Source organism: Eriocheir sinensis, chromosome 6, assembly GCF_024679095.1.
Source record: "Eriocheir sinensis breed Jianghai 21 chromosome 6, ASM2467909v1, whole genome shotgun sequence".
In the NCBI taxonomy this organism is placed as follows: domain Eukaryota; kingdom Metazoa; phylum Arthropoda; class Malacostraca; order Decapoda; family Varunidae; genus Eriocheir; species Eriocheir sinensis.
In genome coordinates this window covers 2,220,529-2,247,152 of record NC_066514.1, presented here as the reverse complement: position 1 = coordinate 2,247,152, position 26,624 = coordinate 2,220,529, and the positions used below count along the sequence as shown (strand labels likewise).

Genomic DNA, 26,624 nt, shown 5'->3' with positions numbered 1-26,624 from the left:
ACTAAACCAAACTTTCCAACTGTTCCCTTCTCCTATAATTCCTTCCCCTTCTGTCTCTCTCCGGCATATGACCACAGATGTTGCGCCGACTAAACCAAACTTTCCAACTTTTTCCAGTAATTGCATTTCATATCTCTGAAAAATTGGTTGATTATTCATGTCAGTTTTTTAAGGCAAACTTTACTGATAAGCAACCATTTTTATTTAGGTACTGAAGGACAGACTAGAAGAGGCAGAGGGCCAGGAGAACCAGAAACCCATTTCAAAGTACGCTGCCAAATGGGAGAGTAAAAAGGACATCAGGGAGAGAGGTGGGACTTGCCATATTGATGTTCTTAATGTTACTGCCACTGGTTATCATATTGAGTCCACAGGAAATGTATAGAAATCACTTAACCCAGTAGCAGAGGGGATCATGTTTCTTAATGGTCCCTCCAAGCGAGAAAAATGAGAAAAAATCACCCCTCACACAAACCATTTCATAATATATATCAAAGCATTTGTGATCAGATTATGTATCATCTATTTTGGGGGGTTTGTATCATGGCACAAATTTGGCCCGTCGCTGCTACACGGTGAAGCCACAAATTTGCCCCGTCGCTGCTACACGGTGAAGCCACAAATTTGGCCCGTCGCTGCTACACGGTAAAGCCACAAATTTGGCCCGCTTAGAGGGACCATTAAGAAACATGATCCCTACTTCTACCAGGTTAAGAGCTTCGTATATCAACAGGGTAAGAGATTTTTCGTCACCTTAGACTAAACATTTCCGTTGTTTTTTTCAGCATCCGCGGCCCTCACAGCCAAGAATGCCATCCATCTGGGCCATGAACAGCTGGAGGCAAGGGTTAGGGAGCTTGAGGTTCTCTTGGAGGAAGTTGTGAAGGAGTCAGACACAGCCCTTGAGGTCCTGAGAGCAAGGGAAACAGACCTCACCCAGCAGGTAATTGTGGGTCTGCTTACCTCACCAGTACTCTCACCTGTTTGTATCTGTGAGGGGACATTGCATTGTAGATTTAGCTCATCATCATTTCATGGACGCCTGCCCCTAGGAGCTCCCACCAGGGGATGGCCATGGCAGAGGAGCTTCCAACTCTCTCTATCCAGACACTCCCTCCTTGCCTGCTCAAAGCTTCTTAAGGATCTTTCCCCCCTCTCCCTAATGTACTCCTGCACCCTATCCTTCCATTTCACTGGAGGTCGTCCTCTAGCATTCCTGGGGGCTTCGTGGTGCAGTGGTTAGCACACTCGGCTCACAACTGAGAGAGCCTGGGTTCGATTCCCGGGCTGAGTGGAAAATTTTGGGGGGCTTTTCCGATACCCTATGTCCCTGTCCACCCAGCAGTGAATGGGTACCAGGTATTAATTGGGGGTTGTGTCCCGTCTTCTGGGGTCTGTTCCCTTCTCCTATAATTCCTTCCCCTTCTGTCTCTCTCCGGCATATGACCACAGATGTTGCGCCCACTAAACCAAACTTTCCAACTTCTAGCATTCCCTCCCTCTATCTCACTCACATACACCCTTCTGGTCATCTTACTCTCCTCCATTCACTCCATGTGGCCAAACCACTTTAAAGTCTGTCGCTTCACTTCTTCCACCACTCCACACCTCTTCCCTTCACCCCCAAGACACATTCCAAAACGCTCGTACACACTTTCATTACTCATTCCATCCATTCTACTCACACCACAAGCAGGATAGATTTAGCTCGCTGGAGATATATATAGAAAGCATACCCTCTGTGTCTTTGTGTGTGTATAGCTATGTGTAATACTTGTATTTGCACATTATTTTTCCTTAACCCAGTAGCAGCGGGGATCATGTTTCTTAATGGTCCCACCAAGCGAGAAAAATGAGAAAAAATCACCCCTCACACAAACCATTTCATAATACATATCAAAGCATTTGTGATCAGATTATGTATCATCTATTTTGGGGGTTTATATCATGGCACAAATTTGGCCCGTCGCAGCTACACGGTAAAGCCACAAATTTGGCCCATCGCTGCTACATGGTAAAGCCACAAATTTGGCCCTCGCTGCTACACGGTAAAGCCACAAATTTGGCCCTCGCTGCTACACGGTAAAGCCACAAATTTGGCCCTCGCTGCTACACGGTTAATTTGCAATGATTTTATCCTCAGCTTGAAGTGGCTGATAGGCAATTGAAATCAGCCCGCCAGTTCCTTGAGGAGCACGCCAGTGAGCGCGACCAAGAAGTGGAGGAGCTTGTGGCTGTACGGGACAAGCTTACCATGCAGGTGCGGGAACAGGAGGCCCAAATAGCCCTTCAGGGAACCAGGGATAAGGAGGTAAGGAGAGGCGCCTTCATCGTAAAGATTTGAACATAGGTATTTACATTGTACCGTATACAGTCGGCCCTCAAATAGCACGGTTTTGGCTTTATACGGATTGTCGTTGAAGATCGTTTTAGGATTTTTAAATATCCTGCTTGTCGGGAAATTTTAAAATCCTAAAAAAATCTATGAAAATCCACATAAAACTGTACTATTTGAGGGATGACTATACGTATTTTTGAGCGGAATTTTCAACACAGTTTTTCTAAGTCAAGGTCAGGGAGTTGAGTTGCACATGGATACTCCCTCACTGAAGGCTGAGACTCATTCTTCAATTATCAAGCATATCATAACCATTGGTGGAGGTTGGCCAGTCTCACAGTTCGCCATGATGGGTTAGTAAGCTCCCAAACCAATACCAGAGCCTTCAAAATTTCCTTGTCTAGTGTCTGGTGTTTATAATTAAGTTCACAAATTTGATGAAACTATACAGGAAAGGTCTTGTGTATTTAGTGTGGCATTGAAGACCTCACCGTTTTGGATTGTATGGGATTCTGGAGTTTGGTTCGGGGTGTTACGGAGACACTGTGTTGGACTGTGAAACCGGTTCTTAGTGCTGCCTAACCTAACCTAACCTAACCTAACCTAACCTAACCTAACCTGTTTGTTGTGTTTAAGGGCCAGTTTCACAGTTCGCCATGATGGGTTAGTAAGCTCCCAAACCAATACCAGAGCCTTCAAAATTTCCTTGTCTAGTGTCTGGTGTTTGTATTTAAGTTCACAAATTTGATGAAACTATACAGGAAAAGTCTTGTGTATTTAGTGTGGCATTGAAGACCTCACCGTTTTGGATTGTATGGGATTCTGTAGTTTGGTTCGGGGTGTTACGAAGACGCTGTGTTGGACTGTGGAACTGGCTCGTTGACCTGAAATCAATTTGTACAGACTTGCTTTATTGTGTGCACTCTGGTCCAGCCAAATTGTCGAGTCCGTTTTGGCGTACACTCCCACTGGTCCATTCCTCCCCTCTGCTCTGCCACACAGTCCCAAACCTATCCCATCCTCTCATATGTTATCTTTACCTTACATATGAGAGGAAGGGATAGCTCTTAGGACTGTGTGGCAGAGTGGAGAAACTGACCCACAGAAGCGTACGCCCAAACGGAATAGACAGTTTGGCTGGGCTTTAGATGGAGTAGATGATGCATGAGTGTTTGCATCTTGTCGATATCAGGCAGCTGTCAATCATTCATTCCCTGTGATGAATGATGACGCAATCCGCTAAGCTGTTGCACATACCCTAGTGATCCAGTGTTTAGTGTCAAGCTTACCGCAGAAACAGCCTTGCCTCAGACCCCAGACCTCAGATAGTTGGCTGTTTTTCCTTGCATGCCATGGCTGCTAACTTTTTATTTTTTTATTTATTTTACGTGTATGCCCATAGCGCTGGTAGGCTCTCATGTGGGGCCTGGATGGTAGTTGGCCCCAGCCCGTCATGGCACAGGCAAGTGTTTATAGTGGCGCCATCTTCCCCTGGCTCATGCTGCCCCCCGGAACTCCTTGATTCATTTGGACGGTTTCCGCTAGAGTCCGGGTTGATGGGTGGTCTTCAGGACAGCATGTGGGTAGTTTTAAGCCACTCGGCGGTGACTGAAAAATCCCAGGTGGTAGCGTGGGGATTCGAACCCGCGTCGTCCGTCACGCGGTGAATGTGGGCCCAGCACGCTACCACTCAGCCACCGCCTACCCATATTGCAAAGAATCTATGTTATTTGTAGCAGTTCGATGTTTTATGTGTGTCGAGAGATAGTGGACCAGTCATTCCACTGAGTAGGTCAAGCTTGAAAAGGAACAACACAATTTTGATGAACATTTCCTGCACGTAGATGAATGTACCAAGTCACCTCACATGTTAAATTGTGGTTAAAGTTCAGCCTCTGTATCCACAATAACATCTAGTGCTTTTCAGTTCCAGTGTTGAAATAGAAGTAGAAAATTTTTTGAATGGAAATCCTAGATAACTTAAAGGGCTTTTACACTGGGCAAGTTTTCCGTGGATCTTCAGTCAAACCTCGATTTCCGCTACCGTGGATCTTCAGTCAAACCTCGATTTCCGCTACCGTGGATCTTCAGTCAAACCTCGATTTCCGCTACCGTGGATCTTCAGTCAAACCTCAATTTCCGCTACCGTGGATCTTCAGTCAAACCTCGATTTCCGCTACCGTGGATCTTCAGTCAAACCTCGATTTCCGCTACCGTGGATCTTCAGTCAAACCTCGATTTCCGCTACCGTGGATCTTCAGTCAAACCACGATTTCCGCTACCGTGGATCTTCAGTCAAACCACGATTTCCGCTACCGTGGATCTTCAGTCAAACCTCGATTTCCGCTACCGTGGATCTTCAGTCAAACCTCGATTTCTGCTACCGTGGATCTTCAGTCAAACCTCAATTTCCGCTACCGTGGATCTTCAGTCAAACCACGATTTCCGCTACCGTGGATCTTCAGTCAAACCTCAATTTCCGCTACCGTGGATCTTCAGTCAAACCACGATTTCCGCTACCGTGGATCTTCAGTCAAACCTCAATTTCCGCTACCGTGGATCTTCAGTCAAACCTCAATTTCCGCTACCGTGGATCTTCAGTCAAACCTCGATTTCCGCTACCGTGGATCTTCAGTCAAACCTCGATTTCCGCTACCGTGGATCTTCAGTCAAACCTCGATTTCCGCTACCGTGGATCTTCAGTCAAACCTCGATTTCCGCTACCGTGGATCTTCAGTCAAACCTCGATTTCCGCTACCGTGGATCTTCAGTCAAACCTCGATTTCCGCTACCGTGGATCTTCAGTCAAACCTCGATTTCCGCTACCGTGGATCTTCAGTCAAACCTCAGTTTCCGCTACCGTGGATCTTCAGTCAAACCTCGATTTCCGCTACCGTGGATCTTCAGTCAAACCTCGATTTCCGCTACCGTGGATCTTAAGTCAAACCTCGATTTCCGCTACCGTGGATCTTCAGTCAAACCTCGATTTCCGCTACCGTGGATCTTCAGTCAAACCTCAATTTCCGCTACCGTAGTTCTCATTTATTTCCTGCTATTGCTGCTGATGATGATGATGAGCAATACCGTCGTTCTTCAGTGAAATCTACCGTGGCTTTGAAAGATCGCGGACACATCAGAAAACCACGCCAGCGGAAATCGTGGTTTGACTGACGATCCACGGAAAACTTGCCCAGTGTAATATCACCTTAAGAATAGTTTAAACATCGTGAATCATTCTTTTCTAATGGGTGTGGACAATGTGTAGCCTATTCTATAAGCTTAAAATGCTCCTTTTGTCAACATAAGGCATGGATAACTCTCTAACTAGCTTCAGATCTCCAGCTCCAAGTTAGCCTCAGTACACAGTAGGGAGGAAGTCCATGGATATTTGATGTATAGGAGACGTACAGTGGGGTTGAGGTGGCCCTTGAGTGACATGAAGGCTGCTTTCCTGGAGAGGTTGCTAAAGAAAGTTTTGGTAATTTTGAAACTATTTTCCTTTTCATATGTATAGATGATGGTGGTGCAGAGGGCTCGGGTCACATTGGTATAAGCAAAACATGTAGATTGAGGAATATATTTGATATTTTACATAGCATAGCATAGTCTCTGTACTTCTAACATGGGTCAAATAGAGACAATGTAAACTTTATAATATACCTACAAGCTATAACTCTCTAACCCAAGGAAGAACACTTTATGGGAGAGGTTTGTGCATGACTGTAAAAATAACACATTACAAAGGAAAAATGGATATAACAAAGAACAAATGAGCAAAAGTACATCTTAACTGTGCGGGGGCTTCGTGGTGCAGTGGTTAGCACACTCGGCTCACAACCGAGAGAGCCCAGGTTCGATTCCCGGGCGGAGTGGAAAAATTTGGGCGGCTTTTCCGATACCCTATGCCCCTGTCCACCCAACCAGGTATTAATCGGGGGCTGTGTCCCGTCCTGTCACGCGGTGAATGTGGGCCCAGCACGCTACCACTCAGCCACCGCCTACCCTTATGGTGACTGGTGTAGCAGTGAGAGATGCAGAGGTCAGGAGGAGGTGGAAAGTGATGACCTACCGTCGTGACCCGTACAGGGAACCGCAGAAAGACAAAGAAGAAACAAACTTGTAATTTCTTAAACCCAAATTTCGGGACAAGTATTTTATGGCTTGAAAATTGCACTCCAAAATAGTTGTTTAGCGTAAGTAAAGCATGGATGTCAGCGTACGTCCCTTGTTGAGAGCTGGGACATGGAAATTTTACAGGAAAGAAAGAAATAAGAGAAAACTATCCTAGGCTAACACTTTAGGAGGCAAGATCTATGGGGGGAAATATATATGTAAGTTGAGCTGTTCTTGTTCAGCTTGGGGCTTCGTGGTGCAGTGGTTAGCACACTCAGCTCACAACCGAGAGCCTGGGTTCGATTCCCGGGCGGAGTTGAAAAATTTGGGCGGCTTTTCCGATACCCAGCAGTGAATGGGTACCAGGTATTAATCAAGGGTTGTGTCCCGTCTCCTGGGGTCTGTTCCCTTCCCGTATAATTCCTACCCCTTCTGTCTCTCTCCGGCTTATGACCACAGATGTTGCGCCGACTAAACGAAACTTTCCTTCCTTCCCCTTCTGTCTCTCTCCGGCTTATGACCACAGATGTTGCGCCGACTAAACGAAACTTTCCTTCCTTCCCCTTCTGTCTCTCTCCGGCTTATGACCACAGATGTTGGGTCGTCTACCCGACACTTTCCTTCCTTCCCCTTCTGTCTCTCTCCGGCTTATGACCACAGATATTGCGCCGACTAAACGAAACTTTCCTTCCTTCCCCTTCTGTCTCTCTCCGGCATATGACCACAGATGTTGGTGTATCCTGGAGGCAGCCTCAGATGCACTCTTGTACATAACTTGAATGCTGTGGAAAGTACTGGTTTGATAGTTCACCGACTGGCTAGGCAATATGGTCCATTGTCTCTGTATTAACTCAAAACTAGATCATTTCATACATCCACTACCATGTTTATAAGAAAAGCTCCTTCCATTTCTGTCTCCTGCTCGAACAAACCTGTCTCATACTTATTGCTGTGGGAGTTAACATGTACTTTTAACTTCAAGTATTTCATTTCCATTCCCTCCCCTTTAATCCTCCAGATACTTATCATGTCACCTAAGGGCTCAGCATTTCCAAAGAACGCAGCTTAACCTGGTAGCAGCGGGGACCATGTTTCTTAATGGTCCCTCCAAGCGAGAAAAATGAGAAAAAATCACCCCTCACACAAACCATTTCATAATATATATCAAAGCATTTGTGATCAGATTATGTATCATCTATTTTTTGGGGTTTATATCATGGCACAAATTTGGCCCGTCGCTGCTGCACGGTAAAGACACAAATTTGGCCCGTCGCTGCTACACGGTAAAGCCACAAATTTGGCCCGTCGCTGCTACACGGTGAAGCCACAAATTTGGCCCGTCGCTGCTACACGGTAAAGACACAAATTTGCCCCGTCGCTGCTACACGGTAAAGACACAAATTTGGCCCGTCGCTGCTACCGGGTCAAACTGCTTTAATCATTCTATGTTTGGCAAGGTGATTAGAACTTGGATGATTTTGTTATTCTTTGGATAGATTCTGGAAACATTACATCTATTCTTTAATATGGTCACTAACATTGTACAGCATCATTGAGGTTGGGCCTGACCTATGGAATATACAATTTAAGGATAACATCTACACTTCAGATATTAACTCTTATATCTCAGGCTTCGTGGTGCAGTGGTTAGCACACTCGGCTCACAACTGAGAGAGCCTGGGTTCGATCCCCGGGCGGAGTGGAAAAATTTGGGCGGCTTTTCCGATACCCTACGCCCCTGTCCACCCAGCAGTGAATGGGTACCAGGTATTAATCAGGGGTTGTGTCCCGTCTCCTGGGGTCTGTTCCCTTCTCCTATAGTTCCTTCCCCTTCTGTCTCTCTCCGGCATATGACCACAGATGTTGCGCCGACTAAACCAAACTTTCCAACTGTTCCCTTCTCCTATAATTCCTTCCCCTTCTGTCTCTCTCCGGCATATGACCACAGATGTTGCGCCGACTAAACGAAACTTTCCAACTGTTCCCTTCTCCTATAACTCCTTCCCCTTCCGTCTCTCTCCGGCATATGACCACAGATGTTGCGCCGACTAAACGAAACTTTCCAACTGTTCCCTTCTACGCTGCCAACAGTACTTACGAGAGCACCGTATGTACCGTGATGTGCTTATCCTAGAGCTGTTTTGTGCACTCTAATCCACGGTGCATGCTAGTGGATATGGCTGTTTCTCAGTGCATGAAGGTGGATGTCGATATTGGTAGTTTAAGATGCTGGGTTATCTCCATTCTGCCTTTGTGATAGTGTTAAACAGTTGTCTGTCAGCAGCATGTGATGTGGTGGGCAGAGCAGTCTTGTGGGATGTCAATAGCTAAGGTTTAAGTGGTTGCTTACTAGAAAGATTAAAAGCTTCTTACAGTGTTCCTAGTGATTTAGTTTAACCCGGTATCAGCGGGGATCATGTTTCTTAATGGTCCCTCCGAGCGAGAAAAATGAGAAAAAATCACCCCTCACACAAACCATTTCATAATATATATCAAAGCGTTTGTGATCAGATTATGTATCATCTATTTTTGGGGTTTATATCATGGCACAAATTTGGCCCGTCGCTGCTACACAGTAAAGCCACAAATTTGGCCCGTCGCTGCTACACGGTGAAGCCACAAATTTGGCCCGTCGCTGCTACACGGTAAAGCCACAAATTTGGCCCATTGCTGCTACACGGTAAAGCCACAAATTTGGCCCGTTACACGGTACATCCACAAATTGGGCCCGGCGCTGCTACACGGTAAAGCCACAAATTTGACCCGTCGCTACACGGTGAAGCCACAAATTTGACCCGTCGCTACACGGTGAAGCCACAAATTTGGCCCGTCACTGCTACATGGTAAAGCCACAAATTTGACCCGTCGCTGCTACACGGTAAAGCCACAAATTTGGCCGGTCGCTGCTACACGGTGAAGCCACAAATTTGACCCATCGCTGCTACACGGTAAAGCCACAAATTTGGCCCGTCGCTGCTACACGGTGAAGCCACAAATTTGGCCCGTCGCTGCTACACAGTAAAGCCACAAATTTGACCCGTCGCTGCTACACGGTGAAGCCACAAATTTGGCCCGTCACTGCTACACGGTAAAGCCACAAATTTGGCCCGTCGCTGCTACACGGTTAAGCAGATTGTATAATGAGCAACATTTTTAGGGTTTGTGTGGAAGGGAGTCAGAGGTATGTTATATCATCCAGTATCTTGAATCCTTACAACAGGGAGTGTAGTAGAAGAATGAAGGAAGGAGCAGAGGGTAGCAGGGCACCAGTGAATGGAAGTGTTTCAGAACCCATAGTAGCTAATTTGTACTTCTGGTGACACAATCCTATTACTTGAAGTTAGTGAGTTCGTAAAGCATTGGATCCCTTTAGTAGATGCAAACAAAAGAACTTGATAAAGATTAATGTTTCTCTTAGCAAAAACTCACTGAAATAATTGGTTTTGTGATACCATGCAAAGTATTTATCAAGCAAAATGTTGAGGTAGTTTTGGGAGGGAGGAGTCAGAGGTGGAGGAGTTTAACCTGGTAGCAGCGACGGGTCAAATTTATGGCTTTACCGTGTAGCAGCGACGGGTCAAATTTGTGGCTTCACCGTGTAGCAGCGACAGGCCAAATTTGTGGCTTCACCGTGTAGCAGTGACGGGCCAAATTTGTGGCTTTACCGTGTAGCAGCGACGGGGCAAATTTGTGCCATGATATCAACCCCCAAAATAGATGATACATAATCTGATCACAAATGCTTTGATATATATTATGAAATGGTTTGTGTGAGGGGTGATTTTTTCTCATTTTTCTCGCTCAGAGGGACCATTAAGAAACATGATCCCCGCAGCTACTGGGTTAAGTATTTAGGAACGACCCGTAAGTTAGGGAGCATGGAGGGAGATTATAGGGAAGGAGAGGCAGGTTATAGAGTTAGCTGAGAGAATTAGTGGTGAAGATGTTTATAGCTGTAGTGTGAATGAATGAACATGTAGTTAGCTGAATGTTATCAATTCAAGGAGTTTGGCCATATGGTATAAAGCTAACATACTTCCGTGGTGCAGTGGTTAGCATGCTTAGCTACAAATTCATGAGCCTGGGTTCGAATCCCAGTCTGGGCATTCAGCGTTCAGCTCGCCCAGATGTTCATCCTTCCTATCAGGCTGTTAATGATGCAAAAAAGGAGTGTTTGAACAGGGAGAATCAAACTCTCTCCTCCGCCAACCCACTCCAGGAAAGGTCTTTGAGGGAGTGCATTGTAGTTTTAGCCAGACTCACAGATCGGTAGACAGATAGATAAGTCTGTTAATGATGCAAAAAAGGAGTGTTTGAACAGGGAGAATCGAACTCTCTCCTCCGCCAACCCACTCCAGGAAAGGTCTTTGAGGGAGTGCATTGTAGTTTTATCCAGACTCACAGATTGGTAGAGAGATAGAATAAGATGAGTCTGTTAATGATGCAAAAAAGGAGTGTTTGAACAGGGAGGATTGAACTCTCTCCTCCGCCATGCCAACCCACTCCAGGAAAGGTCTTTGAGGGATGAGCATATTGTAGTTTTATCCAGACTCACAGATCGGTAGACAGATAGATAAGTCTGTTAATGATGCAAAAAAGGAGTGTTTGAACAAGGAGGATTGAACTCTCTCCTCCGCCATGCCAACCCACTCCAGGACAGGTCTTTGAGGGATGAGCATATTGTAGTTCTAGCCAGACTCACAGATCGGTAGACAGATAGATAAGATAAGTCTGTTAATGATGCAAAAAAGGAGTGTTTGAACAGGGAGGATCGAACTCTCTCCTCCGCCAACCCACTCCAGGAAAGGTCTTTGAGGGAGTGCATTGTAGTTTTATCCAGACTCACAGATTGGTTGATAGATAGATAAGTCTGTTAATATTGCAAAAAAGGAGTGTTTGAACAGGGAGGATCGAACTCTCTCCTCCGCCATGCCAACCCACTCCAGGAAAGGTCTTTGAGGGAGTGCATTGTAGTTCTGGCTAGACTCACAGATAGCTTGATAGATAGATAGATAAGTCTGTTAATGATGCAAAAAAGGAGTGTTTGAACAAGGAGAATCAAACTCTCCTCTGCCATGCCAACCCACTCCAGGACAGGTCTTTGAGGGAGTGCATTGTAGTTTTATCCAGACTCACAGATCGGTTGATACATGGATAAGCTGTAGGTTAGTTATACCACCTAAGTCTTCATTCACTGCGATGTTGTGGGGTCATTTCGCCTCTTCATAATTCATACTAATACATTTTCTTTTTCATATCATCATTTGTTAGTCTGTTAATCTGTTCACTTAACCCGGTAGCAGCGGGGACCATGTTTCTTAATGGTCCCTCTAAGCGAGAAAAATGAGAAAAAATCACCCCTCACACAAACCATTTCATAATATATATCAAAGCATTTGTGATCAGATTATGCATCATCTATTTTGGGGGGTTTATATCATGGCACAAATTTGGCCCGTCGCTGCTACACGGTAAAGCCACAAATTTGGCCCGTTGCTGCTACACGGTAAAGCCACAAATTTGGCCCGTCGCTGCTACATGGTAAAGCCACAAATTTGGCCCGTCGCTGCTACACGGTAAAGCCACAAATTTGGCCCGTCGCTGCTACCAGGTTAAGTCCGACCCAAGCTGACAACATATACCTTAGCCTGTTTGCAAGCCGAGTGCTGATTGGCTATTGCTGTGGGTTCCAAATTTTCTTTGAACCTCTGTTTGTGTTTCTCACGCAACACTTTCTGCTAATCTGTACTGTGCTTACGAACATGCTTAAATTTATGTCGTCAGCTTGGGGCAGACTTGAGTGAACAGACTGTAGTATATTGTTTCATCTTGCCTTATATATCATAGTTATTTCAGTAGTTAATTGTCCTTTACCTTAAGTGACAAGCTCCCAATCATCCCCATTCACTGTGATGTTGTGAGCTCAGCCCAACTCTTCATAACTCTTACAAACACATTTTCTGTTACTGTGTTTATCTTACCTCCCATCTCATAGTTATTTCAGTAGTTAATTGTCCTCTACCTTAAGTGACAAGCTCCCAGCCATCTCCATTCACTGTGATGTTGCGAGCTCATTCAGACCCTTCATAAATCTTACAAACACATTTTCTGTTACTGTGTTTCATCTAACCTCCCATCTCATAGCTATTTCAGTACTTAATTTTCCTCTGCCTTAAGTGACAAGCTCCCAATCATCCCGACCCTTCATAACTCTTACAAACACATTTTCTGTTACTGTGTTTCATCTTATCTCCCATCTCATAGTTATTTCAGTAGTTAATTTTCCTCTACCTTAAGTGACAAGCTCCCAATCATCCCGACCCTTCATAACTCTTACAAACACATTTTCTGTTACTGTGTTTCATCTTACCTCCCATCTCATAGTTATTTCAGTAGTTAATTGTCCTTTACCTTAAGTGACAAGCTCCCAATCATCCCCATTCACTGTGATGTTGCGAGCTCATCCCAACCCTTCATAACTCTTACAAACACATTTTCTGTTACTGTGTCTCATCTTACCTCCCATCTCATAGTTATTTCAGTAGTTAATTGTCCTCTACCTTAAGTGACAAGCTCCCAATCATCCCGACCCTTCATAACTCTTACAAACACATTTTCTGTTACTGTGTTTCATCTTACCTCCCATCTCATAGTTATTTCAGTAGTTAATTTTCCTCTACCTTAAGTGACAAGCTCCCAATCATCCCCATTCACTGTGATGTTGCGAGCTCATCCCAACTCTTCATAACTCTTACAAACACATTTTCTGTTACTGTGTTTCATCTTACCTCCCATCCCATCGTTATTTCAGCACTTAATTTTCCTCTACCTTAAGTGACAAGCTCCCAATCATCCCGACCCTTCATAACTCTTACAAACACATTTTCTGTTACTGTGTCTCATCTTACCTCCCATCCCATCGTTATTTCAGCACTTAATTTTCCTCTACCTTAAGTGACAAGCTCCCCAGCAGCCTCTTCTCCACCTCAATGTTTTGCCATAGGTCGAGAGCTTAGAACGACAGTTGCGGGAAATGTGTGAGGAGCTGCAGGAGGCTTTGTGCAGTAGAGAGGAGTTGCAAGTTGAATTCAAATCCGCCAAGGACAAGGTAATCCCAATTTTTTATATCCCTTCAAATTTTCCAACATGATTTTTTAGCATCAGATTTTTACCTTCCCGGAAATGCATGCCAACATTCACCCCCCAAATACACATACCCCCAAAATGGTATGAACTTGACTTAGCGCACCATAGATTAGGGCTTAAAGTTTTGTGAGCAGGAAGAGATTTTGCTTCCTGTAGACTTGTATAGCATAAGGAAAGACAATCCTTATACTTCAGACTTGTATAGCATAAGGAAATACAGTTTTATACCTCTTCAGACTTGTATAGCATAAGGAAATACAGTTTTATACCTCTTCAGACTTGTATAGCATAAGGAAATACAGTCTTATACCTCTTCAGACTTGTATAGCATAAGGAAATACAGTCTTAAACCTCTGTAGACTTGTATAGCATAAGGGAATACAGTTTTATACCTCTTCAGACTTGTATAGCATAAGGGAATACAGTCTTAAACCTCTGTAGACTTGTATAGCATAAGGAAATACAGTCCTTATACTTCAGACTTGTATAGCATAAGGAAATACAGTCTTTCACCTCTGTAGACTTGTATAGCATAAGGAAATACAGTCCTTAACTTCCCGACAAGACACAACCACAAGGCCCCAGAGACAGAAGGACAGAAGGAAACACACTTACAACTACCATATATTATCTGCTTGAAAAAAGAGACCCATTAATATGTTTTTTTCATTATATTTTATTTACGTCTGAACCCATAGCTCTGGTAGGCTTGCTTGAGGGGCCTGGATGGTGTTTGGCCCCAGCCCATCATGGCGCAGGCAAGTGTTTATAGTGGCGCCATCTTCTCCTGGCTCATGCTGCCCCCCGGAACACCTTGATTCACTTGGACGGTTTCCTCTAGACTCCGGGTTGATGGGAGGTCTTCAGGACAGCATTGATCGAAGTGGATAAAGTTCATTCTAAAGTGGTTCTGTTACTGGGCTGTGGTGGAGAGGGGAAGTGGTTCTTGTGGACGGAGGATCAAACATCAGAGCGGAAGAGATCTGAATGTGTGTTTAGGAGGAATCAAGACTCGCCTTACTGAAAAAAATGAGGATGTTGAAAAATTTGGTTGTAAGGGCAGCTTGTCAGGTGCCGATCGACGCTATAGTGCCTATGGGGTAGTGGGGGCTGCGGAGGAGGCGAGAGGTGTTGAGAGTGCGTGGTAAGGTGCGGGGCTAGGCTAGGCTAACCCCGCAGCCACCACTTCCCCGGGCCCAGTTTGACGTGGAAATTCGAAAGCCGCGATCGCCGCCATTGGTAACGATCAAAACAAGGAAAATGACTGTGAAAACGGCCGTAAAATCAACCAAGTTTGGAGAGAAAATAAGGAAAGAAAATGGAGGCTGTTAAGTCTATTTTTTAACAGCGAAGGGGACAGTTCAAGGGCGTAAAAAAAAAATAGAAAACAATTAAAAAAAAAAGCCTGCTACTCACTGCTCCTGAATAGAGTGTCCAATGAAATTAAGATACCAAGTAGACGGAATTCATTGGACAAGAAATGGTACTGTATTGTTGTTCAAGTGGCGCGCGGGAAGAACCGAGCTCAGCTGTGTGGCCGTGGGAGTCCAGTTGTGTGAGACATCTGGTGGACACTCCAGAAAATATCGCGTAGAAGTGAAAAAAATCCATGTAAATCAAACATTTATTTGGATTTTGGACCATGCGGTATTTATAAAACGCATAAACCAAAACATTTATTTGGATTCTGGACCATGCGGTATTTAAAAAATGCTTAAATCAAAACATTTATTTGGATTTTGGACCACGCGTTATTTATAAAACGCATAAATCTAAACATTTATTTGGATTTTGGACCATGCGTTATTTAAAAAACGCTTAAATCAAAACATTTATTTGGATTCTGGACCATGCGGTATTTAAAAAACGCGTAAATCAAAACATTTATTTGGATTCTGGACCACGCGATATTTAAAAAACGCGTAAACCAAAACATTTATTTGGATTTTGGACCATGCGGTATTTAAAAAACGCGTAAACCAAAACATTTATTTGGATTCTGGACCATGCGGTATTTAAAAAACGCATAAACCAAAACATTTATTTGGATTTTGGACCACGCGGTATTTAAAAAACGCGTAAACCAAAACATTTATTTGGATTCTGGACCATGCGGTATTTAAAAAACGCGTAAACCAAAACATTTATTTGGATTCTGGACCATGCGGTATTTAAAAAACGCGTAAACCAAAACATTTATTTGGATTCTGGACCATGCGGTATTTAAAAAACGCGTAAACCAAAACATTTATTTGGATTCTGGACCATGCGGTATTTAAAAAACACGTAAACCAAAACATTTATTTGGATTCTGGACCACACGGTATTTAAAAAACATGTAAACCAAAACATTTATTTGGATTCTGGACCATGCGGTATTTAAAAAACGCGTAAACCAAAACATTTATTTGGATTCTGGACCATGCGGTATTTAAAAAACGCGTAAACCAAAACATTTATTTGGATTCTGGACCATGCGGTATTTAAAAAACACGTAAACCAAAACATTTATTTGGATTCTGGACCACACGGTATTTAAAAAACATGTAAACCAAAACATTTATTTGGATTCTGGACCATGCGGTATTTAAAAAACGCTTAAACCAAAACATTTATTTGGATTTTGGACCACGCGGGATTTAAAAAACGCGTAAATCAAACATTTATTTGGATTTTGGACCACGCGTCATTTAAAAAACGCGTAAACCAAACTCGCATAAATCGAGAGTTACCTGTAGGAGGGTGAAACGAATTTGGGTGAAGAAATGGCTTTGGAATTCCTGCAAGTACTGTTTGAAATATTGTGAGACGCAGAAATGATACCGAGGATTGGCAGAGGGCAATGATAGCTCCTCTGTATGGAAATCAAGGAAACTGCAGCGAATGTACGTCATCAAGGAGTGAATCTCTTATCCTGACTGTGATTATGTATTTCGATCTGCTTCTGAGGGAGTTGAATTGATTTTTGATATATTCCTTAACATTATGAAGAACAGTGTCTCAAGTACTAGGGATTATGTTATCAGTCAGAGGTCATGTAAGTATTTATAATCCCTTTACCTGGCAACCCTAATCTCTACCTGCCTTTTGCTTCTAACTAGGACGCACAGGTGAGTGACATCAATGACTTAACGCAACCCATGTATCAACTGTGTGAACTTTGTCGTTTGGGTAAAATACATACATCAAGTGTTGAGGGTGGGCCAGAATGTTTAGTGTAGAAAAGGCAGCTTATGTTATCAGAGAAGGGAGGAATGGATGTGTGGGAGGTTCTATTAAGTTATCATGTGAAAAGATTGAGTTCTTTAGCCCGGTAGCAGCTGGGATCATAAGAACACAAGAACGCAGGAGTCCGCAAGAGGCCAGTAGGCGTGTACGAGGCAGCTCCTTAAATGGTCCCTCTAAGCAAGAAAAATGAGAAAAAATCACCCCTCACACAAACCATTTCATAATATATATCAAAGCATTTGTGATCAGATTATGTATCATCTATTTTGGGGGTTTATATCATGGCACAAATTTGGCCCGTCGCTGCTACACGGTAAAGCCACAAATTTGGCCCGTCGCTGCTACACGGTAAACCCACAAATTTGGCCCATCGCTGCTACATGGTAAAGCCACAAATTTGGCCCGTCGCTGCTACACGGTAAAGCCACAAATTTGGCCCGTCGCTGGTACACGGTAAAGCCACAAATTTGGCCCGTCGCTGCTACACGGTAAACCCAAAAATTTGGCCCGTCGCTGCTACACGGTAAACCCAAAAATTTGGCCCGTCGCTGCTACACGGTAAACCCACAAATTTGGCCCGTCGCTGCTACCGGGTTAAAGAAACACAACTCCGTGACATAGTAAATTGAATTATTACGCATGATTGCAAAAAATAAGAGTAGGGAACAGCTCTCAGTGGTTAGGAATGGCAGGATAATGGTTAAGGGAAATGAATATAATTATACTTGGGGAAAAAGTAGAATGTAGCTTTACAGTAATCATTGCGATCATTTAGGAACAGTGAGTAGCGGGCTTTTTTTTATTATTATTATTGTTTCCTTTTTTTGTGCCCTTGAGAGAGAGAGAGAGAGAGAGAGAGAGTTAATTCACCATTCAGCAAACTATACAATCCCTATTTTCATTAGATTTTCGACCTTCGGGAAATCATCCATTCGCTGGAGTCACAAGCAGACTGCCGATGTATGAAGGAGGCAGAGCTGGCCAAGCAGGTGGAGACTCTGAGCGAGGCGTTGGCCCGCGCGCAGGAGGAGGTGCAGCGTCTGGCCGGCAAGGTATGTACATTTGTGTTCTGATGTTTATATACAGTCACCCCTCAAATAGTACAGTTTCCAATACAGTCACCCCTCAAATAGTACAGTTTCCAATACAGTCACCCCTCAAATAGTACAGTTTCCAATACAGTCCCTCAAATAGTACAGTTTCCAATACAGTCGCCCCTCAAATAGTACAGTTTCCAATACAGTCGCCCCTCAAATAGTACAGTTTCCAATACAGTCGCCCCTCAAATAGTACAGTTTCCAATACAGTCCCTCAAATAGTACAGTTTCCAATACAGTCGCCCCTCAAATAGTACAGTTTCCAATACAGTCGCCCCTCAAATAGTACAGTTTCCAATACAGTCCCTCAAATAGTACAGTTTCCAATACAGTCGACCCTCAAATAGTACAGTTTCCAATACAGTCCCTCAAATAGTACAGTTTCCAATACAGTCACCCCTCAAATAGTACAGTTTCCAATACAGTCCCTCAAATAGTACAGTTTCCAATACAGTCCCTCAAATAGTACAGTTTCCAATACAGTCCCTCAAATAGTACAGTTTCCAATCCAGGCCCTCAAATAGTACAGTTTCCAATACAGTCACCCTCAAATAGTACAGTTTCCAATACAGTCCCTCAAATAGTACAGTTTCCAATACAGTCCCTCAAATAGTACAGTTTCCAATACAGTCCCTCAAATAGTACAGTTTCCAATACAGTCGCCCCTCAAATAGTACAGTTTCCAATACAGTCGCCCCTCAAATAGTACAGTTTCCAATACAGTCATCCCTCAAATAGTACAGTTTCCAATACAGTCATCCCTCAAATAGTACAGTTTCCAATACAGTCGCCCCTCAAATAGTACAGTTTCCAATACAGTCACCCCTCAAATAGTACAATTTCCAATACAGTCCCTCAAATAGTACAGTTTCCAATACAGTCGCTCAAATAGTACAGTTTCCAATACAGTCATCCCTCAAATAGTACAGTTTCCAATACAGTCACCCCTCAAATAGTACAGTTTCCAATACAGTCACCCCTCAAATAGTACAGTTTCCAATACAGTCCCTCAAATAGTACAGTTTCCAATACAGTCCCTCAAATAGTACAGTTTCCAATACAGTCCCTCAAATAGTACAGTTTCCAATACAGTCCCTCAAATAGTACAGTTTCCAATACAGTCCCTCAAATAGTATAGTTTCCAATACAGTCCCTCAAATAGTACAGTTTCCAATACAGTCCCTCAAATAGTACAGTTTCCAATACAGTCACCCCTCAAATAGTACAGTTTCCAATACAGTCATCCCTCAAATAGTACAGTTTCCAATACAGTCGCCCCTCAAATAGTACAGTTTCCAATACAGTCGCCCCTCAAATAGTACAGTTTCCAATACAGTCGCCCCTCAAATAGTACAGTTTCCAATACAGTCGCCCCTCAAATAGTACAGTTTCCAATACAGTCACCCCTCAAATAGTACAGTTTCCAATACAGTCCCTCAAATAGTACAGTTTCCAATACAGTCACCCCTCAAATAGTACAGTTTCCAATACAGTCACCCCTCAAATAGTACAGTTTCCAATACAGTCCCTCAAATAGTACAGTTTCCAATACAGTCGTCCCTCAAATAGTACAGTTTCCAATACAGTCGTCCCTCAAATAGTACAGTTTCCAATACAGTCGCCCCTCAAATAGTACAGTTTCCAATACAGTCCCTCAAATAGTACAGTTTCCAATACAGTCATCCCTCAAATAGTACAGTTTCCAATACAGTCATCCCTCAAATAGTACAGTTTCCAATACAGTCACCCCTCAAATAGTATAGTTTCCAATAGTCTGGTTTTGGTTTTACGTGGATTTTCCAAGAAGAGTTTTTAGGGTTTTTAAATTTCCCGACAAGCAGGAAATTTTAAAATCGTAAAAGATCTACGACAATCCGTATAAAACTGAAACCCAGCTATTGGAAACCGTACTATTTGAGGGGTGACTGTATGCTAGATTTACTCAAGTTCCGGCCCGTATGTTATCACAGCTTATCATATAACTCTTGAATTTTATAAGTTTTGACGAAATTTAATTCAGTGATCAGTTATTTCATTTTTAACCCGGTAGCAGCGGGGATTGTGTTTCTTAATGGTCCCTCCAAGCGAGAAAAATGAGAAAAATCACCCCTCACACAAACCATTTCATAATATATATCAAAGCATTTGTGATCAGATTATGTATCATCTATTTTGGGGGTTTATATCATGGCACAAATTTGGCCCGTCACTGCTACACGGTAAAGCCACAAATTTTGCCCGTCGCTGCTACACGGTAAAGCCACAAATTTGGCCCGTCACTCCTACACGGTAAAGCCACAAATTTGGCCCGTCGCTCCTACACGGTAAAGCCACAAATTTGGCCCGTCGCTGCTACACGGTTCATTTCTTATTGTTTTATTCCCTGCAAAATTATCTCCTGCACTGTTTCCTCTTGCAGGTGGAGGAGTTGCAGCAGGGCGGGGTGAAGCAAGCCAGGGAGCCAAGGACAGACAAGGCCGCCCAGAGTGTCTCGGGGGAGGATGGGGAGAGAGAGCGAGGCTTACGTCGAAGCACATCTCTGTTATCTGAGCTGCAGGAGGATGCTCTCTCTACTTCTGCAATGGTACAGTAGTTTTTCATTTGTTTATTCAATTACTTATTTATTGTATATGCAAGTGTGTGAGGTGCATGGCATATGAAATTACATCCAATTGTTCCATTCAATATGTGGGCACAGAGGTATGTTGTTAGTATATATATATTTTTTTTTATGTCTTCACCTATGGCGCTGATAGACCATAGTGGAGCCCGATGGTCAGCCCCAGCCCATCATGGCGCAGGCAAGTGTTTATAGTGGCGCCATCTTGCATTGGCTCATGCTGCCCCCCGGAACTCCTTCTTGATTCACTTGGACGGTTTCCGCTAGAGTCCGGGTTGATGGGCGGTCTTCAGGACAGCATGTGGGTAGTTTTAAGCCACTCGGCGGTGACTGAAAAATCCCAGGTGGTAGCGTGGGGATTCGAACCCGCGTCGTCCATCACGCGGTGAATGTGGGCCCAGCACGCTACCACTCAGCCACCGTCTACCCATGCAAATAGAACTTTACTATGCCACCATTAATGTTTTGGGTGATAATAAATTCACGATTAGTACAAGTACATTCAATAGATATGGCTGAAATTACAGTCTCCCCTCAAATAGTAGAGTTTTCAATAGTTCAGTTTTGGTTGTATGTGGATTTTCTAAGAAGATTTTTGGGGGATTTTCAAATTTCCCGACGAACAGCAAATTTTAAAATCCTAAAAGGTCTTCTATGACAATCCATATAAAACCAAAACCGAACTTCTGGAAACTGTACTATTTGAGGGATGACTGTACTGTTTTCATTCTTTCAACACAGCTCCAGCGAATTGAAAAATGCCTCGGGAACACTACAAGAGGTCTGGAGGCCTTGCAGCTGTCTGGCTCAGTGGAGGACATCTCTGCCCAGTGAGTGCCCGCCCTGTTCTGTCTCTCACAATCATGTAACCTCTCTCCATGCCCTGCACACATCATTTCCCCCATTGCTACTCATTAGATAGCTCTTGATTTCATATTTCCTATTTTTTGTTGATATTAATATGTTTCAGGAAAAATGGGCTTGTGAGCTTGTCTCGTGTTCCAGGGGGAAGTTCGATTCAGAGCCTCATGAGATCTTGAGAGGTCCTTCAATTCACAGCCTCATAAGATCTACAGAGGTCCTTCAATTCACAGCCTCATAAGATCTACAGAGGTCCCTTCAATTCACAGCCTCATAAGATCTACAGAGGTCCTTTCAATCCACAGCCTCATAAGATCTACAGAGGTCCTTTCAATCCACAGCCTCATAAGATCTACAGAGGTCCTTTCAATTCACAGCCTCATAAGATCTACAGAGGTCCTTCAATTCACAGCCTCATAAGATCTACAGAGGTCCTTCAATCCACAGCCTCATAAGATCCACAGAGGTCCTTCAATCCACAGCCTCGTAAGATCTACAGAGGTCCCTTCAATTCACAGCCTCATAAGATCTACAGAGGTCCTTCAATTCACAGCCTCATAAGATCTACAGAGGTCCCTTCAATTCACAGCCTCATAAGATCTACAGAGGTCCTTCAATTCACAGCCTCATAAGATCTACAGAGGTCCTTCAATCCACAGCCTCATAAGATCTACAGAGGTCCTTCAATTCACAGCCTCATAAGATCTACAGAGGTCCTTCAATTCACAGCCTCATAAGATCTACAGAGGTCCTTCAATTCACAGCCTCATAAGATCTACAGAGGTCCTTCAATCCACAGCCTCATAAGATCTACAGAGGTCCCTTCAATCCACAGCCTCATAAGATCTACAGAGGTCCTTCAATTCACAGCCTCATAAGATCTACAGAGGTCCTTCAATTCACAGCCTCATAAGATCTACAGAGGTCCTTCAATTCACAGCCTCATAAGATCTACAGAGGTCCTTCAATTCACAGCCTCATAAGATCCACAGAACTCCTTTCAATTCACAGCCTCATAAGATCTACAGAGGTCCTTCAATTCACAGCCTCATAAGATCCACAGAACTCCTTTCAATTCACAGCCTCATAAGATCTACAGAGGTCCTTCAATTCACAGCCTCATAAGATCTACAGAGGTCCTTCAATTCACAGCCTCATAAGATCTACAGAGGTCCTTCAATTCACAGCCTCATAAGATCTACAGAGGTCCCTTCAATTCACAGCCTCATAAGATCTACAGAGGTCCTTCAATCCACAGCCTCATAAGATCTACAGAGGTCCTTCAATTCACAGCCTCATAAGATCTACAGAGGTCCCTTCAATTCACAGCCTCATAAGATCTACAGAGGTCCTTCAATTCACAGCCTCATAAGATCTACAGAGGTCCTTCAATTCACAGCCTCATAAGATCTACAGAGGTCCTTCAATTCACAGCCTCATAAGATCTACAGAGGTCCTTTCAATTCACAGCCTCATAAGATCTACAGAGGTCCTTCAATTCACAGCCTCATAAGATCTTGAGAGGTCCCTTCAATTCACAGCCTCATAAGATCTTGAGAGGTCCTTCAATTCACAGCCTCATAAGATCTTGAGAGGTCCCTTCAATTCACAGCCTCATAAGATCTTGAGAGGTCCTTCAATTCACAGCCTCATAAGATCTTGAGAGGTCCTTCAATTCACAGCCTCATAAGATCTTGAGAGGTCCTTCAATTCACAGCCTCATAAGATCTTGAGAGGTCCCTTCAATTCACAGCCTCATAAGATCTTGAGAGGTCCTTTCAATTCACAGCCTCATAAGATCTTGAGAGGTCCTTCAATCCACAGCCTCGTAAGATCTACAGAGGTCCCTTCAATTCACAGCCTCATAAGATCCACAGAGGACCCTTCAATTCACAGCCTCATAAGATCTACAGAGGTCCTTCAATTCACAGCCTCATAAGATCTACAGAGGTCCTTCAATTCACAGCCTCATAAGATCTACAGAGGTCCTTCAATTCACAGCCTCATAAGATCCACAGAACTCCTTTCAATTCACAGCCTCATAAGATCTACAGAGGTCCTTCAATTCACAGCCTCATAAGATCTACAGAGGTCCTTCAATTCACAGCCTCATAAGATCTACAGAGGTCCTTCAATCCACAGCCTCATAAGATCTTGAGAGTCATATTTCTCATGTTTCTTGAATTCCTTGCTTCAGGGAGGTGGAGGTCTCGGTTGTCGGGGCTGAGGGCAGAATCTCCCCGGCCACTGTGGACCGGCGTTTAGACAACCAGCTGATGGCCCTCGAGCACACCACGGAAGCTGCAATCAAGCGTAACAAGGACCTTCAACTCACGATTAAGAACCTTCAGAGAGAAAACGAAGTGAGTACTCTATCACAAGCTGTTATTTGTTAAGTTTTTGAAATGTTCTCTCAATCTCTCTCTCACAGCTTCCCTGGCGTTCAACATCATTCCATTCTCATCCATAACCTCATTTGTTTTACTTGAGATATTTTCTGCATTTTTCTCATATTTTACTTCTTTTCAATATGATTTCCTGTTTCCTTTATATTTTTCACTTCGTCTGTTTCCAAAGTCTTCATCAACTCTCCTCTTATACTTTCTTTCATTGCTTGTTTTAATTTAATTTTTGCATTCTCTATATTTCTTTTTCCTTTCCCTTCTCACTTGCTCAGCCACATTTTCTTAAGCCTGTGTCCAACTTAATTGAGCCATCGGGTCATCCAGATATGGACAGAACTTACAGGCACATTGTTACCATATTGGCTATTAACCCATCCGCTGCGATTGGCACGGATTTGGCCTTCACTGGCAGCCTGGTAACATATACTCCCAGGTCTTTCTCTGCCTCTGTGGTGGATAGTGGAGTGTTTCCCATGTGGTATTGGTGTGCTGGATATCCCTTCACTGGTAGCCTGGTAACATACACTCCCAGGTCTTTCTCTGCCTCTGTGGTGGATAGTGGAGTGTTTCCCATGTGGTATTGGTGTGCTGGATATCCCTTCACTGGTAGTCTGGTAACATACACTCCCAGGTCTTTCTCTGCCTCTGTGGTGGATAGTGGAGTGTTTCCCATGTGGTATTGGTGTGCTGGATATCCCTTCCTGGTAGCCTGGTAACATACACTCCCAGGTCTTTCTCTGCCTCTGTGGTGGATAGTGGAGTGTTTCCCATGTGGTATTGGTGTGCTGGATATCCCTTCACTGGTAGCCTGGTAACATACTCCCAGGTCTTTCTCTGCCTCTGTGGTGGATAGTGGAGTGTTTCCCATGTGGTATTGGTGTGCTGGATATCCCTTCACTGGTAGCCTGGTAACATACACTCCCAGGTCTTTCTCTGCCTCTGTGGTGGATAGTGGAGTGTTTCCCATGTGGTATTGGTGTGCTGGATATCCCTTCACTGGTAGTCTGGTAACATATACTCCCAGGTCTTTCTCTGCCTCTGTGGTGGATAGTGGAGTGTTTCCCATGTGGTATTGGTGTGCTGGATATCCCTTCACTGGTAGCCTGGTAACATACACTCCCAGGTCTTTCTCTGCCTCTGTGGTGGATAGTGGAGTGTTTCCCATGTGGCATTGGTGTGCTGGATATCCCTTCACTGGTAGCCTAGTAACATACACTCCCAGGTCTTTCTCTGCCTCTGTGGTGGATAGTGGAGTGTTTCCCATGTGGTATTGGTGTGCTGGATATCCCTTCACTGGTAGCCTGGTAACATATACTCCCAGGTCTTTCTCTGCCTCTGTGGTGGATAGTGGAGTGTTTCCCATGTGGTATTGGTGTGCTGGATATCCCTTCACTGGCAGCCTGGTAACATACACTCCCAGGTCTTTCTCTGCCTCTGTGGTGGATAGTGGAGTGTTTCCCATGTGGCATTGGTGTGCTGGATATCCCTTCACTGGTAGCCTGGTAACATACACTCCCAGGTCTTTCTCTGCCTCTGTGGTGGATAGTGGAGTGTTTCCCATGTGGTATTGGTGTGCTGGATATCCCTTCACTGGTAGCCTGGTAACATACACTCCCAGGTCTTTCTCTGCCTCTGTGGTGGATAGTGGAGTGTTTCCCATGTGGTATTGGTGTGCTGGATATCCCTTCACTGGTAGCCTGGTAACATACACTCCCAGGTCTTTCTCTGCCTCTGTGGTGGATAGTGGAGTGTTTCCCATGTGGTATTGGTGTGCTGGATATCCCTTCACTGGTAGCCTGGTAACATACACTCCCAGGTCTTTCTCTGCCTCTGTGGTGGATAGTGGAGTGTTTCCCATGTGGTATTGGTATGCTGGATATCCTCTCCCAAGGTGCATGACTTTACATTTTTCTTCATTGAATTGTAGGGGCTTCGTGGTGCAGTGGTTAGCACACTCGACTCACAACCAAGTGAGCCCGGGTTCGATTCCCGGGCGGAGTGGAAAAATTTGGGCGACTTTTCCGATACCCTACACTCCTGTCCACCCAGCAGTGAATGGGTACCAGGTATTAATCGGGGGTTGTGTCCCGTCTCCTGGGGTCTGTTCCCTTCTCCTATAGTTCCTTCCCCTTCTGTCTCTCTCCGGCATATGACCACAGATGTTGCGCCCACTAAACCAAACTTTCCAACTGTTCCCTTCTCCTATAATTCCTTCCCCTTCTGTCTCTCTCCGGCATATGACCACAGATGTTGCGCCGACTAAACCAAACTTTCCAACTGTTCCCTTCTCCTATAATTCCTTCCCCTTCTGTCTCTCTCCGGCATATGACCACAGATGTTGCGACGACTAAACCAAACTTTCCAACTGTTCCCTTCTCCTCTAATTCCTTCCCTTCTGTCTCTCTCCGGCATATGACCACAGATGTTGCGCTGACTAAACCAAACTTTCCAACTGTTCCCTTCTCCTATAATTCCTTCCCCTTCTGTCTCTCTCCGGCATATGACCACAGATGTTGCGCAGACTAAACCAAACTTTCCAACTGTTCCCTTCTCCTATAACTCCTTCCCCTTCTGTCTCTCTCCGGCATATGACCACAGATGTTGCGCCGACTAAACCAAACTTTCCAACTGTTCCCTTCTCCTATAATTCCTTCCCCTTCTGTCTCTCTCCGGCATATGACCACAGATGTTGCACCGACTAAACGAAACTTTCCAACTGTTCCCTTCTCCTATAATTCCTTCCCCTTCTGTCTCTCTCCGGCATATGACCACAGATGTTGCGCCCACTAAACCAAACTCCAACTTTTGTATATTTT

The 26,624-nt window shown here is 44.1% G+C and overlaps 2 protein-coding genes and 3 long non-coding RNA genes across 52 annotated transcripts in view; 2 read left to right on the top strand and 3 right to left on the bottom strand.

Moving 5' to 3' along the window:
* LOC126987741 (A-kinase anchor protein 9-like) overlaps positions 1-26,624 on the top strand; it is a 139,402-nt gene that overhangs the window by 72,243 nt on the left and 40,535 nt on the right. For 5 of the 6 annotated variants that reach the window (XM_050845047.1, XM_050845041.1, XM_050845063.1 and 2 more), the window contains 8 exons: positions 209-311; positions 786-943; positions 2,144-2,311; positions 13,455-13,559; positions 17,731-17,877; positions 20,342-20,506; positions 21,284-21,372; positions 23,601-23,766. In XM_050845047.1, coding sequence (XP_050701004.1) covers positions 209-311; positions 786-943; positions 2,144-2,311; positions 13,455-13,559; positions 17,731-17,877; positions 20,342-20,506; positions 21,284-21,372; positions 23,601-23,766 — 1,101 coding nt within the window. The remainder of the gene's footprint in view (positions 1-208; positions 312-785; positions 944-2,143; positions 2,312-13,454; positions 13,560-17,730; positions 17,878-20,341; positions 20,507-21,283; positions 21,373-23,600; positions 23,767-26,624) is intronic. The other variant, XM_050845054.1, reaches the window with a different exon arrangement.
* LOC126988130 (uncharacterized) overlaps positions 1-26,624 on the bottom strand; it is a 54,845-nt gene that overhangs the window by 4,877 nt on the left and 23,344 nt on the right. The gene's annotated exons all lie outside the window — the stretch shown is intronic.
* On the bottom strand, positions 2,330-7,026 carry LOC126988140 (uncharacterized). 2 transcript variants are annotated; one of them, XR_007741544.1, is made up of 3 exons: positions 5,218-7,026; positions 4,878-5,183; positions 2,330-4,571 (listed from the first exon to the last, which is right to left on the bottom strand). It is a non-coding gene; the product is annotated as an uncharacterized LOC126988140 (long non-coding RNA). The 2 variants fall into 2 exon arrangements; XR_007741552.1 differs by having other exon boundaries at positions 5,286-7,026.
* On the bottom strand, positions 10,630-13,446 carry LOC126988136 (uncharacterized). The gene is made up of 3 exons (XR_007741529.1): positions 13,240-13,446; positions 12,863-13,090; positions 10,630-12,325 (listed from the first exon to the last, which is right to left on the bottom strand). It is a non-coding gene; the product is annotated as an uncharacterized LOC126988136 (long non-coding RNA).
* On the top strand, positions 24,125-26,613 carry LOC126987797 (uncharacterized). Of its 42 annotated transcripts, none has more exons than XM_050845470.1 (4): positions 24,125-24,439; positions 24,635-24,733; positions 25,130-25,228; positions 25,526-26,613. In XM_050845470.1, exons 1-4 carry the CDS (start codon positions 24,135-24,137, stop codon positions 25,926-25,928), a joined length of 906 nt encoding a protein of 301 aa, XP_050701427.1. In that variant the 5' UTR covers positions 24,125-24,134; the 3' UTR covers positions 25,929-26,613. The 42 variants fall into 42 exon arrangements, 40 of the variants coding, with proteins under 40 accessions (XP_050701427.1, XP_050701383.1, XP_050701328.1 ...); XM_050845426.1 differs by having other exon boundaries at positions 25,427-26,613; XM_050845371.1 differs by having other exon boundaries at positions 25,328-26,613.

What these genes read in the sequence shown, in the direction of transcription:
- LOC126987797 (XM_050845140.1), top strand. Translation starts at nt 24,135, where the DNA reads ATGGACAGAACTTACAGGCACATTGTTACCATATTGGCTATTAACCCA. An exon ending in CTGGTAACATACACTCCCAG is followed by an intron (nt 24,440 to 24,634) that starts GTCTTTCTCTGC and finishes ACATACTCCCAG; the next exon opens with GTCTTTCTCTGCCTCTGTGG. An exon ending in CTGGTAACATACACTCCCAG is followed by an intron (nt 24,932 to 25,030) that starts GTCTTTCTCTGC and finishes ATACACTCCCAG; the next exon opens with GTCTTTCTCTGCCTCTGTGG.